This window comes from Podarcis cretensis, assembly GCF_951804945.1.
Source record: "Podarcis cretensis genome assembly, chromosome: 13".
Lineage (NCBI taxonomy): Eukaryota > Metazoa > Chordata > Lepidosauria > Squamata > Lacertidae > Podarcis > Podarcis cretensis.
This window is the reverse complement of record NC_137182.1, coordinates 57,139,606-57,158,739: the sequence shown is the minus strand read 5'-3', so window position 1 is coordinate 57,158,739 and position 19,134 is coordinate 57,139,606. Positions and strand designations below refer to the sequence as shown.

The following is a 19,134-nucleotide window of genomic DNA, read 5'->3' as shown; positions in this document are numbered from 1 at the left end:
AGGGTCTTCCTTCTTGCAAAACTTGGGGGTCAGGGACCATCTGGCCCCACAGCGGTGCAGCAAAAGTGGGGAGTCCTTGCTGCAGATCTGAGAATCTCTGGCAAGGGGGCTGCTATTTTCACAGGAGCCCCCTTTCCACTTCTCCCACACCCCCTCCCCGTTTTTAATGCTCAAACCACTTAATAAAAACTTCCAGACATCTGTTAACCGTTTTTTAATTTTCATTTGTTGCTCTCTGCTCAGACAATGTAGGAAACAATAATGGCCTTTTTAAAATTTCTTTTTACACGCATTGCCTGCCCGGCACCTGTTTGTACAGGGGGGCAGCCCTGCAAGGGGTTTTTTTGGGGGGGGGGGCGACTGGGCACAAAGCACAGAGACGTTGGCACACACCTGCCCCCTTCGGCATTTGGGGGCATGGAGAGGGGTCCCCAATCCCAGGCAGACGGGCTCAGCTCACACCCCCTTGGCCAGCAGAGGCACATCTCAGGGGGGGGAGCTTTTTTGAAAAAGAGAAGGGGGGGGGGAGACAGACAGAAGAGGCCTCCCAGCCCCCATTGATTTTTTTAAAAGGGAAAGAGGAGAGAGTTCAACTGACCAATTGTTTTCCCTAACCAGTTAAAACAGCATTTAAAAATAAGACATTTATATAAAGAGCAGGTGGGGAGAGGGGGGGTTGCCCAGAGAGATTAGACACACACAACGTGGTGCTTTGGGGGGGGGGGGGGATACGACAGTCAGACGATAATGCCCAATAAATGTTCCAGTGCGTTAGACAAAAATTTGGGAGAGGGGGAGGGACGAGGACGGTGGCGTTAAAATCCATCTGTGGAGAAGATACGCAGCAGCAGATAAAGATTAAAAGCTGGGGGGTGGAGGTGGTGGCCCTCCCCCCTCCATTTTTAGTCACATTAAAAGCCCCCCCCCCAAATACAGCATGAAGACACAAGGCGGGGGGGGGTGATGGCTCCTATAAGGAAGGAGGGGGGAGTAGAGGATGAGGCGACATTCGTACGAGGCCATTTCTCGGCTCTTTCCTCTCTCTCCGCCCCCCCCCAACTTGGCTGGACCTGTGGTGGCGAGGGGGGGTGTTCCTCCCTCCCTAGCAAAAATGGTCGTCGTCTTCCTTGTCGTCCTTCAGCCCCTTCAGGCGCAGGCGGGCAAAGTCTTCAAACACAATGTCGTCGTCCTGCCCGTAGCTGGGGGGGGGATGGGGGGGGGGAGAAAAAGGAAAGGAGAAAATGGGGGCAGAGTCAGGCTGCTTTGGATATGCACAAAAACGGTGGCTTTTCTTTCCCCTTTGCACCCGTTAAAGATCTGCTTGTTTCCCCGCATTCCTACATCCCATAATTTCCTCGCTCCGCTTTTCTGCAGCAACAACCCTGCCAGGTAGGCTGGGGCTGAAAGGGAGAAACCGGCCCCCTCCAGACCCCCAGCCAAGCAGATATTTGAACCCAGGGGCTCTGAGCACTGCACCACACTGCCGCTGGTAGCTCTCTGCGCAAGACCCAAAGTCCAGCTCCTTTCCTGGGGGCCTGGACATGGGGGGGGGGCTGAATTGGAGGGGGGCCCTTGCAGCTGTCCCCCCCTCCTTGTCGGTTCTCCTTTCCATGCCCCAACCGCTGACCAAGATTCTCCACTTTTAAACCCCCCACCCCAATTGAACACACTCCCTCCCACCCCTAAAGTGTTAGATGGGCAATGCAGTCACCCCATAGAAGTCCTCAAAGGGGGTTTGTGGGCTCCCCCCATATTATCCCTACCAAAAAAAACATTCCATAGAAATGTCAGGGTGTTGTAGGTTCTAGACTGGGGAGCCCACTGGGTGAATTGGGCCCCCAAACCTCCCTTGTAGGGTTGTCGTGGGGGGGGGGATAAAAAGGGGAGGGGGAGAACAAGGCACATCTTGAACAACTTGGGAGAAAAGTCGGGGTATAAATGCAATAATAAATCATATTATTTGCTTTGTTTTTATTGTGCGTTTTGGTTTCCATCTTGCATTCTTACCCTGGGAAACTGCCCTGAGTTCTACGGATGAAGGGCGGTATAAAAATAAGTTCTACTACTAAATAATTGGGCCAATATATGGGAAATAACTAGGCACACAGAGAGAGACGCTCTGGGCCCAGCCTGGCTCCCCCCCCCCCGAGAGCGGGGCCTTGTGGGTGCTGGCCTCTGAGCCCCCCAGGGAAAGGGTCAGACTTGTCTTACTTGGTTTCGAACTCGATGAGGTTGGTGTCGACGGGGCGTCCGTCTCGGGGGCGGCTGAAGAGAAACGGGAGGCGTGAGGTTACTCTTTCCACCCCGTGAAACTTCTCCTGCCTCCCCCCCCCCCCCACTTTGATCAAGCGCAGCTGCCTCTGGGGTGGGAGGAGAAGGCAGGCCCCCCGATTCAGAGACTTACCCAGCTGAGGCTGCAAGGTGGGCGAGGCCTGGTCGGGCGGCTTAGGGTGCATGAGGACGAAAGGCAGCTCCACGGAAACATCCCTGGGGGGCAGGAGAAGATCGTGAGAAGAGCCTGCGGCTGGATCAGGCCCAAGGGGGCCCGTCTGGCCCAGCAGCCTGGCCTCAAAGGGCCAAATGCCCCGTAGGACCCGGGAATGGAGGTAGACTGGCTCTGCACTTGGAAGCTCCATACGGACATACGAAATGGATGAGGCTGGTCCAGCGTCCTGCCCTCACAGTGGCTGAACAGGTGCCATATATAGGTATTCATATTTAGTTATTTAATCATTTTGCACATTGCATCTATACAACTCTTATTTTAATCTTACACAGACTTCCCAACTTATCTTCCCTTGGCATCCTCCTTCAAATCCTTGGTTTGCTACAACTCCTTGGGGAGATTTTGCAACCTGCATCTTTGCAAACCCCAAATATTGCACAATCCTTTTCATTCTTTTTCGGTCGATTGGAAACACACACCCTTTTTTCTTTACTGCTGCGACTTGTCGACTGTAACTTCTGAAAGACCCCAGAATACCCGCTTATCTGCAATGCCAAGTGCCTGTGATTTATTCTAGCCTTGGTATTTGTTTGAAAGTGGGCAAAAGACGATGCAAAATCTAACCGAATTTAAATGCGCTTGGAGCGATTGCCCTTGTGCTTAACTCTGCTACTAGAGAGCAGGAATCTCTCTTTACATATATTTGGAACAGACGAGTTGGGATTTTGGGGGTGGGGCATGGACAACGAGAGCAGAAGAGCAACCCAATGTTCATACTTACCCTCCCCGGGACACCACCAGCTTGACCTTCACCCGGTAGGAGACCAGGATGCCCAGGACCTCCTTGTTGGCACCCTCCTTCACACTGCAATGCCAGGGAAAAAGAAATGGGGGGGTCGCTCTGACCTGGAAACACCCCATGGACCCCGCAAGGAACAAGGCCTCCCCTTTTTTCCACGCTCACATTTCTTACCCTTCTCACCATGCATGAATTCCTCCCGTGCCACATAACAAACCAGTGTTCCCCAAACTTTTTGGGGTCCCTTCCGCCCCCTCAGTGCCATGAACTCACCCCCAGTGGCCCCTCCCCTCCGAAAAGCATTGTTCAGAACAGTGTTTTTGGCAGGACCCCCTAAAGAAGATTCGGAGCAGCAGCAGCTAAGGGCCAAATGGTTCAAAATCCAACTGAAACTAACTCTGTGTTTTACTTCAAAAAATTTATATACCGCTTGATTGTAAGGGGAAAGCCTCAGAGAGGGTTTTACAAAAGGATAACACAATAAAATTGTCGCTAAAATTGCAAAACCACACCACAAGCACCGTTTAAAACCGCAGTGGAATAGACTGAAACTTGTGCAAACTCGTCTCAAGAGGAATGTGTTCAGCAGGCGCCAAAAAGACGACAGTGAAGGCAACTGCGCGGGAGGACGTCAAGAGGCAGGGGGTTCCAAAGTGCTGTGCTGCCACTATTTATTATTAACAAAAAATATTAATATTGTTTATTTATTTATGCCCCACCTTTTCCCCTGAAAGGGCTTAAGGGCGGTCAAGTGATCTCACAGAGAAGCTGGTCCCAAGTTGTTAGAATCACAGCCTCGTCAAATTGGCAGGGACCCCAGCGGTCATCTAGTCCAACCCCCTTTTAAGGGCTTTATAGACTAAGAGACCTGGAACTTGGCCCGGGGGCAAATGGGCAGCCAGCGCAAATCTCTGAGAAGCACAGATGCTGTATGGCGACTGGGTCTCCCCTCCCGTCAGCAAGTGTGCTGCAGCATCCTGCACCCTGGGCAGCCCCACGGAGAGCGCAATCAATCCTGGCTGAGCAGCTCTGCAGTGTCCTATATTCCCTGCCCCCTTGCCTCTTAACACCCCCCCAGGACCCTCCTGCCCCCTCCCCCTCCTTCCGCCAGGGGATGCAACCCATTTGGTCCCTCTGCAATCCTAAGACCCTTTAGCCGCGATTCCTGCACGGCGGGGGTTGGACTGGATGACCCCTGGGGGTCCCGGTGTGGAATTGCTGGACTCACATGGTGGAGGAGGCCAGGTTGGTGTCTTCGTGCTTGAGCTTCCCGTCAGCGCCAAGCCCCCGCTTCTCCCGGTTGTTGCTCAGCAGCGGCGTCAGGGTGTAGACCTTGCAGAAGGTGGAGCTGGGCGCCACTTGGTCGCTGGCGGAGGAAGCCGGAGAGAGAGCCATCAAGGTCCCTGCCGGCCCAGCGCGGCCTGCCTGGCAGGAACGGCACAAGCTGCTTTCTACTGAGTCAGGCTGCTTGTCAGCCCACGTCAGGCAGGACCCTCTTGGGGCTCGAACCTGGGAACTGCCTCTAAGGCAGGTGCTCTAACCACTGAACCCTGAACCCCCATTGCCCTTCCATGAACCCCCATTGCAAGCAGGGCTGCAGGGGACAACATCAGGCCAGGGCCAAAATGTAATATTATTATTATTATTTATACCCCGCCCATCTGGCTCAATACAGCATTCAATAATAAAAACTTCCCTAAACAGGGCTGCCTTCAGATGTCTTTTAAAAATAAGATAGCTGCTTATTTCCTTGACATCTGGTGGGAGGGCTTTCCACAGGGCAGGTGCCACCACCCAGAAGGCCCTCTGCTGGTTGAGACTCCTGCATTGCAGAGGGCTGGGCTGGATGACCCTCGGGGGTCCCACCCAGTTCTGGGATCTGATCTGCAGGAGTCTTCTCCACTGGAGTCTTTAAGCAGAGAAGGGAGTCCCAGAACATTTCCATGCTTGGGGAGACGACAGATGCAAGGCTGCGTTTTCCGAAATCGCCCACCCCCCCCGCCCCCACCCCGGTTCCGAGGCCAGAGACTTACTCCTGTTCGATTTGGGCCACAGGGCACTTGTACTGGGCTGTGCTGAAGAGGCAGATGTCTGCGTATTGCCGCACTGCGGAGTCAGGAGGGAGGAAAAGCGTCAGGAGACGTCCGGAGGAAGCCAGGTCAAGGGAGTGCCAAATGGGGGTGTCGGGGGGGAGGGTCCTCAGCTGGCCGCTCGTCCCCCATGCACCCCCTTTTTTCCAAACCAGCAGAACCCCCCAAAATGCTCCCCCCAGCTCCACAGAGACCCCCCTTTCCTACCGGACACCTTGACTTTCTTGACACTTTTGCTGGAGTTGTTTGTGACGTGAACGTTGACGCTGATGGGTTCCCCGTGATAATAAAGCTGGAGGGGGGGAGAGAAGGGGGGATCAGGATACCTGGCCAAGGAAGACACGGCCCACCCTCCCAAGACCCCCTGGGACCTGGCGCCTCTCTCTTGCAACGCCCCCCCAAGCGGCACCGTCCCCCCAATTCATAGCGGGGGAGTATCCACCATGAAGCCGGTGACCCCAGAAGGACAGGGAACCTGCAACCATTGCTGCCAAGAGTCCCACATTCGCAAGAGATCTGTCTTTGGAACTCACTGCCTCTTGACGCCTTTTTTCAGAGCCTCCTAAAAGCTAAAATACTCAGGGGAAAATATTCTCTTGAACTACTAGACGCCTATTGTATGGAACTTGACAGTCGGACAACAGATACTTTGTTTGGATACGTATAGTGATATTTGGAATGAGTTTGCAAAGAATGTATTAGGTTTTGAATAACTGCACTTGTACAGTGAGGGGGCAAGTATTTGATCCCCTGCTAAATTTGCCCGTTTGCCTTCTGATGAAGAAATGACCAGCCCATAATTTTAATGGTAGGGTGTTCATCAATCTCTGACTTTTGTCTTCTGGGTTTCCGGGGTTTTTCCTGTTGTTATTCTGTCTCTCACAGCTACAATTAACCTACCGTTAAAATTATGGATGTGTCATTTCTTCGTCAGAGGGCAAACGGGCAAATTTAGCAGGGGATCAAATACTTTCCCCCCTCACCGTATCAGGGATACAACATCATTTATTTCAATGTATGGAAATGTACTGATTTTATTTCTGCATCCTCTTTCTCACGTATTTCCTTTTTCTCTTTTCTTTTATAAATAAAATTGCTCTAAAATAATAGTAATAATAACACATTACAGTGGTCCCTCTGGTTATGTACTTAATTCGTTCCGGAGGTCCGTTATTAACCTGAAACTGTTCTTAACCTGAAGCACCACTTTAGCTAATGGGGCCTCCTGCTGCTGCCGGAGCACGATTTCTGTTCTCATCCTGAAGCAAAGTTCTTAACCTGAGGTACTATTTATGGGTTAGCGGGGTCTGTAACCTGAAGCGTATGTAACCCGAGGTACCACTGTATTTTTATGCTGCTCTGGGTGGCTTCCAGCAAATTTAAATAATCAAAATTATCAACCATTTTAAAAAGCGTTGATTTGCGCAGACCAGCCTGAGGATACTGGTGTGTGTTTTAATCTACTTTAAGGGCCTTTTCCCTCATTGCAGCAATTTGCAGGTGGGGCATTGTGGGGAAGGGGCAGCTATTGCTCGGGGGTGGGGGAGATTGGGACTAGACGGGGTCTGCTTTTAAGAAGGCCGGGCGCCAAGGGATTCTCGAGCTGCGGTTCGCACCTTGCAGGGCGTTGAGCTACGACTCCCAGATTCCTGACTGGTGGTGGGGAGCCACAGGGTCTCCATCAGAAACATGCTTCACACCCCTGTGCATTGCAAAGGCCCCCCCCCCCATAATACCTCCTTGTCGAGCGAAGCCTCGAGGTGCAAGGAGCGGTCAGACATCAGGAAGTGGCGGGTGGTCTCGGCCATGGGCTGGGGGCCGGGCTTCTCCGGGGCATATTGCACTTTCCGGATGACCAGGCGGACGGAATTCCTATGGGTCAGGGAGGGGGGCAAGAAGGGAGAGAGGTTGAAAGAGGAGGGGGCTGCGGCTCAGGATGCCTGGGTTCTCCCCAAGGCAAGTGAGGAGGGGGCAGTTCAAAGCCCGATTAATCCGTTGCATGAAGAGAAGCCCCCCTTTAGGAATCTCAAGTAGGCTCTCTTCCCCATTGCAACCCCACAACAACCCTGTGAGGTGGGCAAGTCTGAGAGAAGGGGGTCAGGATAATGGGCAGTATATATATCGAGCAAAGAAATAAATAGCAAAGAATTAAATATGGAGTCGGGCCGAACGCTTCCGGGATCCGAACCCAGAGCCCGCCATGGGCAAAGCAGGCGGAAAAGGGGGCAAGGGGCTTCACAGGAAGTGACACAGCCTTGTCCACTGCAGTTCCTGCATTGAAGGGGGTTGGGCTGGATGACCCCTGGGGGTCCCCTTGTAACTCTTCCATTCTAGGAAACTCCCAGAGGTTTGGCAGGGAAGACTGGGCCACGTAACACCCAAAATAACAATAAATCTGTTTTGTTTTTTTGCAATTTCTCAGCCAAAGGATTTGTCTGCCCGTGAAGAACAGCCCTGCCAAGCTGGCTCACCTTTTGTGAATCTTCTCATCTTGAATTTTGGCACAAAAAGCCCGGATCTCAAAATCGACACCGCAAGCCTGGAGGAGGGAGAAAGAGGGGGATCGGGGCCCTTAGTGACACTGGTGGTCCTCTCCCGCCCCCGACCCCCAAGCTGCCCCATAAGCAGCTCTGCCCCATATACTGCTTTCAGGGCAGAATCCACACGGTTCCATCCTTCCCCCCCAAACTCCCAAAATCTGCCCCCATCCCTTCAGAAACCCCCCTACCTTTCCTGTGTCCTCTGGACCCGGCTGCAGCGTCACAGAGCAGGGCAGGTTCTGTGGGATCTGTGGGGTGCAGAAAGAAGCAGTGCAAAAGTTTTCCCCCTCAACTCCAACTTTGGGGTCACCAACCCACCCCAAGGACTTCTCCTCCGAGTCCCTGACCCCCCCCCCCGCTTTCCTCCCTTGCCACTTTTCCACCCCATGGTAACAGCCCTGCGGAACTCCCTGCCACTGGAAATGCAGCAGGCGCCTTCCGCGCCAACTTTCAAAGCTGGGGGTTGGCCTAGATGTCCCTTGGGTTCCCCTCCAACCTGACAGCCCTTTGATTCTGTGACAGGGGATGGAAAGGAAATCACAGAGCCATGGAACTGCAGAGATGGAAGGGGGGACCCCCAAAGGGCATCTAGCCCAACCCCCTGCAATGCAGCAGTTTTGGGGGTGCAAAGGCTTGGTCCCTCTCTTACTATGAAGCTGAAGGGGTGGGCGTTGGCCCCCAGTTTCCGCAGCAGCCTCTCCTGCAGGCGGGTGAGGGGCTCGGCGGTCTCCTCGGGGGGCGGGAAGGCCTGCCAGGAGGCCAGGAAGAGGTCCTTGCGGAAGGAGAGGCCCAGCACGTCCAGGTCCTCACGGCCGTAGCGGAAGGCGCAGGTCAGCGTCACAAAAACTGCGGGGGAAGAAGGGGGACAGGGTCAGGCCCCCAAGTCCCACAGCGCAGGAGCCAAAGGGGAGGAGGACAAGCGCAGAAAAGGGGAACGGGAAACAGGAAACTGTTCTCTCCCCATTTAGGATTTTGCAGTTTTGCAGAAAGCAAGGGCTTCGCCACTTCTGCTTGGTGATGGAAATCAGGGGGCGATTCCGCCGTGACCAACATAACATCTGCAAGCTCCCCGGCACGTAATGTTTTGGTTTCTTCCAAGCTCGTGTTTTTTTGAACTCCAGGGGACCTCTTTGCATGCAGATGGACTTCTCTGCAAAAATGACTAAAAAGCTGTTGTTTAACTGCTTTTCTTGCAATTAAAAGGTGTGTTTGACAAGATGTGACTGTGACAAAGGTTCTGCAACATCAAGAATTGACCTGCAACTTGGATAATGGTTTTCTCTAAAAGTTTATTTTTTATTATTATTATTATTATTATTATTATTATTATTATTATTATTATTATTATTTCAAACTTCCTAAGAGCTATCAGATGCCCGACGCTGATAGGTTTCAAATGACACACCCTCTTCTAAGTTGTCTGCTGTGATGTTACGTTGGTCACAAAAACTCACCCCGTTACCTTAATGCTAAGAACCTCAAAGAAGAGGGGAAAACCATACCTTTTCCTTTTCCTTTGCTATGGGGAGGGGGAGGTGTGCGTGACCAAGGTAACTGTTGGTTTCTGCTCTCTTCACTGTGCAGCGAAGTGCTTGTCACGAGACAGGTGTTTACATTCCACAGTCTGTGCTGTTGGGTTTTCCCACGGGAAAGGAGACTGGATGTGACGTACACTGGTTTCCTGTTTTTCACTGTTCTCACAGTGTTTCTCTCCGTGCTTCAGAGGAGAGAGGATGCTTTCTCTGCTCCGGCAGAGGCAAGATGTTTCTCTGTAATCTACCAGCTTTGAAGTGTAAATAAAGTAATATAGAGTATGTGGCACGTACTCCTCATCATTCCGCTATGCACGGGCTACTGCAATTTCAACAGTAACATGCTCAAGCAAGGCAATTTTCCTTGCCCTCCAGGCATCTGATTTCCGCCCCTAGCATGGCACTTCTTATCAGTTCCCCAGAGGAGGAAGCAAAACTATCAGTACAATCCAGGGTCGTTAACCTACTGTCTGTTTTCTCTGGCAAGGTCTTGGGCGGAAATTAGAGAATTAGAGAAATTCTGAGTCATCTTCCTTTCACACTCCCAGCTGCTCTAATCTTGCGCAGAATGACGGATAATCAAACTGTGAACTGAATTATCTTCAGGATAGTATAGAGACCACTTGTGAACAGGAAAAATGGGTTTGTAGGTTGACCGTTTTTCCACAGAATTACCCAGATAAGTTTCCTCTGCTGCCCCTGCCCTCCTCAAATGATCAGACACTGAGCAATTTGGAGCATCTTAAGGACTGGAGACAGAAAAACCAGGCACAGGGCCTTCTCGGTAGTGGCACCCTTCAAATGTCAAGGAAATAAACAACTATCTGACTTTTAAAAGACATCTGAAGGCAGCCCTGTTTAGGGAAGTTTTTAATGTCTGATGTTTTATCGCATTATTATTATTATTATTATTATTATTATTATTATCACTAATTCTGTTGGGAGCCACCCAGAGTGGCTGGGGAAACCCAGCCAGATGGGCGGGTATAAATAATAAATTATTATTATATATTATTATTATACAAAAAGAGAGAGAGACTCATTTCCAGGCATAAATGTAAAGTTTACACCTGCTTTTACTTCCCGGATTAGCCCTGCTGGGCTCCCATCAAGCCCCAAACAGCTGCCAACTTCACTGGCGCCAGGAGCAGGGAAAATCTCTTCTCTGAGAGCAGGAGAACAATACTTCTGTTCTCTAGGCTGCCGGTTTTAACTTTTTCTCTCTGAAAAGGCTTCCCTGAGCTTGGCGGGGAGCGTGGAAATTAGACAAATCTTCACCCACTTGAATACCATCTTCAGACGGCACAACTGGGATTTTGGGGATTCAAAGGGCCTTGCTTGCAAAAATGACTTAAAATGGCACAGACGGGTCTCCTGCAACTATCTCTCTGTAGAAATTAATGTGGCAGAACTCTGGAACTGCCTGCTTATTGATATTGGCCTTCAGCTGAACTCTTTCTGGCGCCCAATAAAAGCAGTTTCGTTTAGAAAGTCGACGCAAGTTTTAACCTGCATCCAGACTTTTGCCATTTCAACATTTCAAATGTTTTAAATTATTGCTGTTAATTTTTCCCATTGATAATTTATTTTCAGAGGATAATATTCTCTGGAATGACATACCTACTATATGAGATTTGGCAACGTGATTAGATTTTCTGTGCCCTTACTAGGGCCGAAAGACAGATCTTGATGCACTGCGAAGATGTAAGCCGGTCAGATGGGCAAGGTATGAATAATAAAATTATTATCATTAATGTATGGCTCCAATTAATCAATAGACTGAAGATCTGACCATTCCTGCCGTCAATGAGCAGATTGCTTGGAGCTGAGATTTGGTACTCTTTTGTAAAAATACAGTAGGTTAAAAAGTGTATTAGAAAGAACTGTTTGGGTAACATCTCTATTAGGTAAGTATATATGTAATTGTTAACTGATATAGTGATATACTGCACCCTGAAATAAATAATAACAAGTTATTTTCCATTTTTATTTTTGTAAACCGCTTTGAGTTTCTTTCTCTACACACAAGCAGGTCCCAGAGTACGGTTGTGGTGTAGCAGTTGGGGCGTTGGGACTGGGACCTGGGAGAGGCGGCAGGGGCTGCCTCCGAGCCTGGCCTCCCTCACAGAGCTGGCGTGGGGATTCCCTGAGGACTAGGACCTGGGAGGAAGCAGGGTTCAAATCCCCACTCGGCTTGCTGGCTGTGACTTCAATAAGTAATAATAATAATACATTTTTATTTGTATCCCACCCTCCCCAGCCAAAGCGGGGCTCAAAGCGGCGAACAACAAGTAAAAATGAGGATTGGTTTGAGAAGATACTGAATTATTTGGGTAGGTCTGAACAATTTGAGGCAATTAAAATGTTAAACGTTAAATAAACCTTGTGGAGGGAGGAGTGTTAAGGTATATAGAAGTGTACATATGGCTGATTTGAATATGTTATTGAATATTATTGAATATGTATATTATTGAATATTGTATACCCAATGTATCAGCTGCCTGGGGGGTTTCACTGTTTGTGTTTTGGTGGTTGGTAAAAAATAAAATATTTAAATAAATATATATTTTTTAAAGAAACAAGTAAAAATAGCACAGTGTACATAAAATCACACAGGAAATTAATTAAAATACATTCTAAAATCAGTTCAGAATCAAATTAATGGCAACTATTGGGCTAGAGTTCTGTGAGGATTACCAAAGGCTTTGCCCTGGCCAAAGGCCTGGTGGAACAGCTCCATCTTGCAGGCCCTGCGGAAAGATGTCAAGTCCCGCAGGGCCCTAGTCTCTTGGGACAGAGCGTTCCACCAAGTCGGGGCCACGGCCAAAAAAGCCCTGGCTCTAGTTGAGGCCAGCCTAACATCTCTGTGGCCCGGGACCTCCAAGATGTTTTTGTCTGAGGACGGTAAGTTCCTCTGTGGGGCAGACCGGGAGAGGCGGTCCCGTAGGTACGAGGGTCCTAGGCCATATAGGGCTTTAAAGGTTAAAACCAGCACCTTCAACCTGATCCTGTACTCCACCGGGAGCCAGTGGAGACCTAGCCTACCTTTCAAGATTGTTGTGAGGACTGGATGGTGGGGGGAGAGACAGAACTACACAAGTCACCTTGAGCTCCTTGGAGGAAAAGGTGAGATTCCTGCCTTGAAGGGGGCTGGAGTAGATGACCCCTGGGGGGCCCTTCCAATTCTATGATTCTACAAAATGCACAATAAATAAATAAAGGCAAACAAGCAGAAATCAGTGTCCCCCAAATTCAAGCACCTGCCCCTCTCCTTGCCCCCCGACTTACCCTTCCGGTCCTTGAGGTATTCGGGGTCCACCAGAACGACACCATCTAAGGGGGCAGAAAAGAAACGGGGGGGGTGAGGGGGGAATGCAAACCTCCATGCGCAGAGTATTAAGTCGTTCCTGTTATTCTTCTTCCTTATTGATAAGTTTATTGTTTATATTGGGGGTGTTTTAAAAATAAAGCAGTGTAAGATGGAAAGGAGTTGCTGAAACAGTTAATTGAAGTGGAATACAAAAAGGGAGGCGTGAGGAAGTCAATGAAACAAGTGAATGAAAGATAAGCTTGAAAATATTGGAAGTGTTTTTAATTGTTCTTGTTTTGTTTTGTTAATTCAATGTTATATGTAGTGTTTTTGTTTCTGTTTCTGTATTGTATTATATTGATTTGTTTAATACTTTTTCTTTCTTTTTGTAATCTTCAAACTCTTAATAAATATTATTTTTTTAAAAATAAAAATAAAAATAAAGCAGTGTATAAATTTCATGGAATAAACAAAATGAAACCAATAAAGTTAAGATACAGAAAGCTAAAAGCTGATTAATACCCTATGCAATTTTCAATGTGTTTGTGGGGCAGGTATTGTTTCATTTCTGTATTCGTTTCAAAGCATTTTGGGGGTTTTGGTCTTGTGATTTTGTGCTGTGAACTGTGCTAAGATCTACAGGTGAAGGGCAGTATCCGAATTTATTAAGGTATACCTCTGTCTAGGATCGACTATCACTGTCGAAAAATGTAATCAAACTCTAACAGAACTGCAAGAATATTTGAAAGCCATACCTATTAAAGTACAGTACATGTAATTAAAAACAGCAGCAGCACAGCGCTATTCAAGCCCTTTGCTTTAAAAAAGACCCGGGTTCAAATGCTCCGACTTGGAAGCTGTGACCCCCCCGGGGGGGGGGGGGAGACACCTCAGGGACCAGGCGTTGCCTTCCTGCAGTCTTGAGCTCCTCGCAGGAAAATAAAGTGGTCTAAAAGTGCAGTTTTTAAAAAGGCAATGTCCCCTGAATGGAGCCGGGGGGGGATGACTTTGATGGACCCCAAATAAATTGGAAGGGCCCACCCCATAACTCACTTTCCTCTTCTCCCCCCTCTGCCCCCTACTCACCTACGGGGTCCACTCTGTCCAGATGGTCCACAAAGTCCCTCTTGCCCAGGTAGACGGTGAGCTGGAGGGAGGAGAGGCAGACCCCCATTAGGTGGAGACAAGAGGGGACACCCCCTCCAGGGGGGGGCACCTCTAGGGAAACAGCCCCTCCCCCAATCCAACATGGCAGGGGGTGGGCTAGATGGCCCTCGGGAGCCCCGCCTGACTCTACAATTCCCGGATTCCCTGGGGATTTTTCAGCAGAGGTCGGGGGGGGGGGGGGCATCTGTCAGGGATCCTTGGTTGCGGCTCCTGCATGCCAGGGGGTTGGGCTGCGTCACACCTGGGGGGCCCTTCCAAACCTACGGCTCTCCGATTCTGTATCGGTGGCACAGACACTGGAAATACCCCAAATCTTGTGAAATCAAGTGTCTGCCCCCCCTCACACAGCCAAGGCCCCCCGTCTTCTCCTCACCCCCCCTTAAGCTCACTTCCAGCCCCACCATCCTCCTCCTCCCAGACCAAAATCCATAACCTGCAAGTGGCTTTTGGGGGGAGGAAGCTGCAAGGAAGGACCCCCCCCCCATCGCCATCCGCCAAAGAGCCCCACCTGGCTGCTGAGCTGCTTCCAATAAACCTGCACCCCCCGAGGCAGCACCTCGCACCAGATCTGGTCCAGCTCCAGGGGCTCCATCCTGCCCTCCCCACGTCCTCCGTTGGTCCCAGCTGCCCCCCCTTCACTCCCCCCCCAGCCCCAAACGCTGTTTGGCCTGCAGCGCTTTCTGGCTGCCCTACCCTGCCAGGAGTCTGCGTTGTGGGTTGCCCCCCAGGGAGGGAGGGAGGGAGGGGGGCAGCATCACCACGGAGACGCCGGGAGTCAACAAAGCGCGTTGAAGGCTTGGGAGGGACCCCAGGGGACATCTAGCCCAACCCCCTAAAACGCTGCAAGGTCAGCCAGAGGATCCCTGGCAGAGGGGCAGCCGGGCCTCTGCTTAAGCACCTCCAAAGAAGAGATCCCCCAGCGGCCATCTAGCCCAACCCCCTAATAAACCGGGAGAGAGAAAGGGGGCAATAAGGGGGGGGGAGAGAGAAAGAGAGATAGAGATAGATAGATAGATAGATAGATAGATAGATGAGAGAGAGAGAGAGAAAAGAAGGAAGGAAGGAAAGAAAGAAATATATGTTTGCCTGCCTCCATCCTTGCCTCCCAGCTGCCTTGTCCAAGATTCAGGATTCCAGGCAGGTGCTTTGAAAGCAGGGCTGGCAGCCACACGCACCAGGTTCCTCGCTGCCCCCACCCCAAACAAAAGCCCCCCCCCCCCTGCACCAACAGTGGTTTTCTCAACCCCTCAAGACCACCCCCCCGCAACCAGCTCAAAAATTGAATTTTCCAGTTCATCACCTCTGCACCTTCCCTGCAAAGCGCAGGAACCCAACTCTCCTCCTTCAGCCCCCCCATCTGCACCCCTCTTCCCACACCCCATCAGCTAGAAGAGAGATCTCTTTTGATGGGGGTGAGGTGGGGGGATGTTCTTGGGCAACTAAGTTTATAAAATCAATTTATAAAGAATGCAAAATTGTGCATCGCATGAAGAAACTGGGCAGAGAAAAGTCTCCCCCCTATGACATGCAAGGAAGCTGAATGTTGGAAGACGCAGGAGAGAAAAAAGTCCTTCTTCATTCAGAGTTGAATTGCGGAACTCCTTGCCACAGGAGGCAGCAATAGCCCACCAACCTGGATGAATTTAAAAAAATGATGGCGGCGGCTAGTGGATGGACATCAAACACGATGGAATATGCAAAAGCTCTGCTTTCGGAGGCAGCAAACTGGAAACCCCAAGAGGGGAGAAGCTGCTCCCAAATTAAAATCCTGGATGTGTGTTTTGCATCTGGTTGGCCACTGCGAGAAGAGGATGCTGGGCTGGGTGGGCCTGATCCACCAGCCAGACCCTAACGCAAGAGATCCTTTTTGCTGGACATGGTGGGGAGAGGGGCAGCACCACCCGCAAAGAGTGAGGGGGGTGTTTCTTGGGCGACTGACAGGTGGGGGGGGGGGGGAGAAGCAGAATGCAATTCAGAAGGGAGAAAGAGAGAGGCAGAGGCAGGCGGGACTCAGTTCCTGGTTCGAGAGTCGCGCTTGCCTGTTGGGGAGGAAGGAAGCTGGGAGGGGGAGGGCAGCTGACAGGAAACCCACAAAGAGAGAGATGGCGAGGGGGGGGAGAAGAGAGGAGGCAACATGAATAAACCGTTAAACGTGCCTTTTTGGCCCAGGAACCAAGCTCAGAGCAGAGGATTTGGGCTTGGCTGGATTTTGCAGGAAATACTACTGCTAATATTATTATTATTATTATTATTATTTGTACAGCACCCATCGGACTGGGAAGGGGGTGTTTGGAGGAGAAGCCGGGTGAAAAGGGGGTCACTTACTTTGCAATTGGGGCTGGACTTCTTGAAAACCCTGTTTTCAACAGAAGAGGGAGAAAGAGGACAAGGCAGTTAGGATAAGTGGGGCCCCTGCAGCATCTCCCCCCCCTACAAATGGGACACCCCCCAAAAAAAAGAAACACCGTCCCTCCCCCCACCCCCTTCTCCTCTCCCCACCGTTAAATTATCCAATGCTCAGGCCGGCTCCCTCTCTCCCCCAGGAACAGAAATCCACCACCAGCAGGGCTTAGTACAATGTGTTGCCGTGGGAACCGCATCAGGACCAGGTGCCTGAGGGTTGCCGCAGCAACGGGAGCAGCTGTCACCCTGTTGTCAAGGGGTTGGGTGGGGAGGGCAAACTCTGCTGGGGAACCTCTTTTCCAGCCTGGGCATGGCAGGGGGTAGCGGGGTCCAGCCCAGCAGAGACAGAGGCTGTTGCTGGGGGTCCCGCCAGCTCTGTTCTGCCCACACGGGCTGGCAGCTGCTGCTCTCTGGACGGACCCAGGCCAGGAGTCTCCCCCAGCCTGGAAATGCCATCTGCAGGATTTGAACCTGGAGCCACTGATCTCACAAATTGCAGCCCCCACAAGCCCCATCAGAAAAAGTAATAATAATAAACCAGCCGTCTCTTTCCTTGCCCCCCCCCAATCCAAACTTTTGGCACAAACCCTCCGAGACCTTAAAAGGAACTGGATGGGGATGCAGGAGAATTTCAGAACATGCTGCACTTCTTCCAAATATCCTGTTCTCCTGGGGAACGGGGGGGGGGGGGGGAGGAACAGGCTCTCAGGCCCCTCCCCAGAACCGTCTCCTCAGAAAAGGCCAATGTTTCTACCTCGGAATCTAGACTTGGAAGGGACCCTGTGGGGTCATCCAGCCTCACCCCTTGCCCAACGAGAGACTCAAACTCACAATCCTGAGACAAACAGATCTACTGCCTGGGCTCTCCTTCACTGGAATTTTGTAAGCAGAGGTGGGGCAGCCGCCTGCCGCGGATCCCTGCATTGCAAGGCATTTGGGGGGGGGCCCTTCCAGCTCTGCAGCTACAGGGCTCCCCCTTATAAACACACCTCCCTTCCTGCCCTATAGAAGCCCAATGGAGGATTCATCAGGGCAGGGAAACCGGGGAGGCAGAGAGACCTGCCATCTGCCCCTCCTTTCTCAGAAGTTCAAGGGGGGCTGGCCATCACCGCAGGGAGCATCCTATTGCGTCTTGGTGCAGAAACCTCCGTCCTGGGCTGTCTCAAGGGGGGGGGGGCTGGCAGAGCGGAAGAAGAGCTGTCCAGAGGGACGGCGGGTGCGGAGCAGAAAAAGTTATTTACACCCTCTTCCAAATGTCACCCTGCAGATGACTTCCTGTTTTTGTGCAGAGATGGGGAGGCGAGAAACCGCTTCCTTATAAATGGGCTGTTTTCGTTCTCTCCCCCCCCCCCCGCCCTGTGCAAAGCGCTCTCTCCCTCAGCGCAGCGCTGGAAAATCATCCCCTGGGGGGCTTTGTGTCTGGAAGCGAGTTGAGGAAAGCAGGCATAGTGGTTAGAGTTGAGACCTGGGTTCGATTACGCCCGCCTTGCAGGGCTGTTGTGGGGATGGAATGGGGGTGAGGGCCTTGGAGGGAGCAGGGTTCCAGTCCTGCCACTTGGCCATCCCAGCGCAGGGTATGAATGCAACTAATAAACGGGAATAACTGCGCTGGCCGTGTCCGGCCCCCTCTCAGCTCCGGGTCCAGAGGCCAGAGTGTGTGTGTTGTGTGTACACAGGCAGACGTGGCCGGCCCTCCCTCTCCCCCCACCACATATGGGGCTCTGGTGCCAACTGCCGCCTGGCTCCGGGAAGAGGTTAATAGCCAACTAATAAAAGTAAATAACAGAGAGGAGAGAGAGAGGGAGAAGTAACTTCTCTTTTCTGCCCCACCCAAGGCAAAGGGGGGGAGAGAAAGGACACCCCCTCCAGAAGCATTGGGAAGAGACATGCCAGCTGGCAGGAGTCTGGGCGGGGAAGGGGGTTCCCCCCCCAGGGGAAATGGCAGGAAAGCCTTTGGGGGCTGGGGCAGCTGCCAGCCCCCCCCCGCCTGGCCCCCTCATGCCTCCTGGCTCAGACACGGCAGCCCCCCTCTTTGCAGCCAAGTCCACCCGCCGCCCCAGAAATGATCCCCCAGCCCTTCTGCGCAATCTGGGACCCGGACGCCTGGGTCCTCGCTGGGAGCAGGGGCTCCAGCCAGCGGCCAGGACACCTGGGTCCCCCAGACGGGTGGGGTGGGGGAGAAGTCTGGAAGAGGCGCTCGGACGCCTGGGTCCCCCGGAGTGGGGGCGCTCTGGTCAGGGGACGGAGAGGGGAGCCCGAGTCTTGGGGAGGGGGGAGTCCGGGACCACTGGCTCCTCCGCGGGGGGGGGGGGTCTCGGACTCCTGGGTCCCTTGGGCTCCCCCTGAGCGCGCCGCGGGGGGCTGCTGGCCAGCCCGGACTCCTGGGTTCCCTCCCGAGCAGCCGCTGCGTGTGGGGGGCGGCGGGGGCGCCCGGACGCCTGGGTCCCTTCCTACCTGGTTCCCGCCTTCTCCCCCATGCCGCCGCCGCCGCCGCCGCCCGCGCTCGCCTTCCTCCTCCTCCTCCTCCTCCTCCTCCTCTAGGGCTCCGGCCCCGAGTCCGGGCTGCAGGGCGGAGCGGACCACAGTGAAGCCATGCCTGGCCTCCGGGCCGCGGTCACGTGGGCGCCTGGGCAGCCAATCCCAGGGCCGGCCGGGGAGGCGGGGCGGGCGGGCGGGGGCGACGTCAGCGGGAGGGGGAGGCGGGGCGGGAGCGCGACCCCGAGCATGTGCAGAGCGCCCCCCGCCCCCCGCCCCCCCGAGGCTCCGGCGGCGGTTTCGCGGTGCCCCTCCCCGGGGCGCGGCTTGGCGGCGGGCGTTTCCAGGCCCCCCGGCGCTTCCCGGCATGCC

General features: G+C 52.5%; 1 protein-coding gene across 1 annotated transcript; it reads right to left on the bottom strand.

Moving 5' to 3' along the window:
- Positions 1-199: 199 nt before the first annotated feature.
- ARRB2 (arrestin beta 2) lies at positions 200-18,928 on the bottom strand. The gene is given in 16 exon segments (XM_079952026.1): positions 200-1,199; positions 2,212-2,248; positions 2,251-2,265; positions 2,405-2,487; positions 3,228-3,311; positions 4,474-4,611; positions 5,279-5,351; positions 5,543-5,627; positions 7,072-7,207; positions 7,807-7,874; positions 8,064-8,123; positions 8,525-8,721; positions 12,696-12,740; positions 13,804-13,864; positions 16,210-16,240; positions 18,742-18,928. Coding segments are annotated over 16 exon segments (1,233 nt in total). The 5' UTR covers positions 18,765-18,928; the 3' UTR covers positions 200-1,102.
- Between the last annotated feature and the right edge of the window lie 206 nt (positions 18,929-19,134).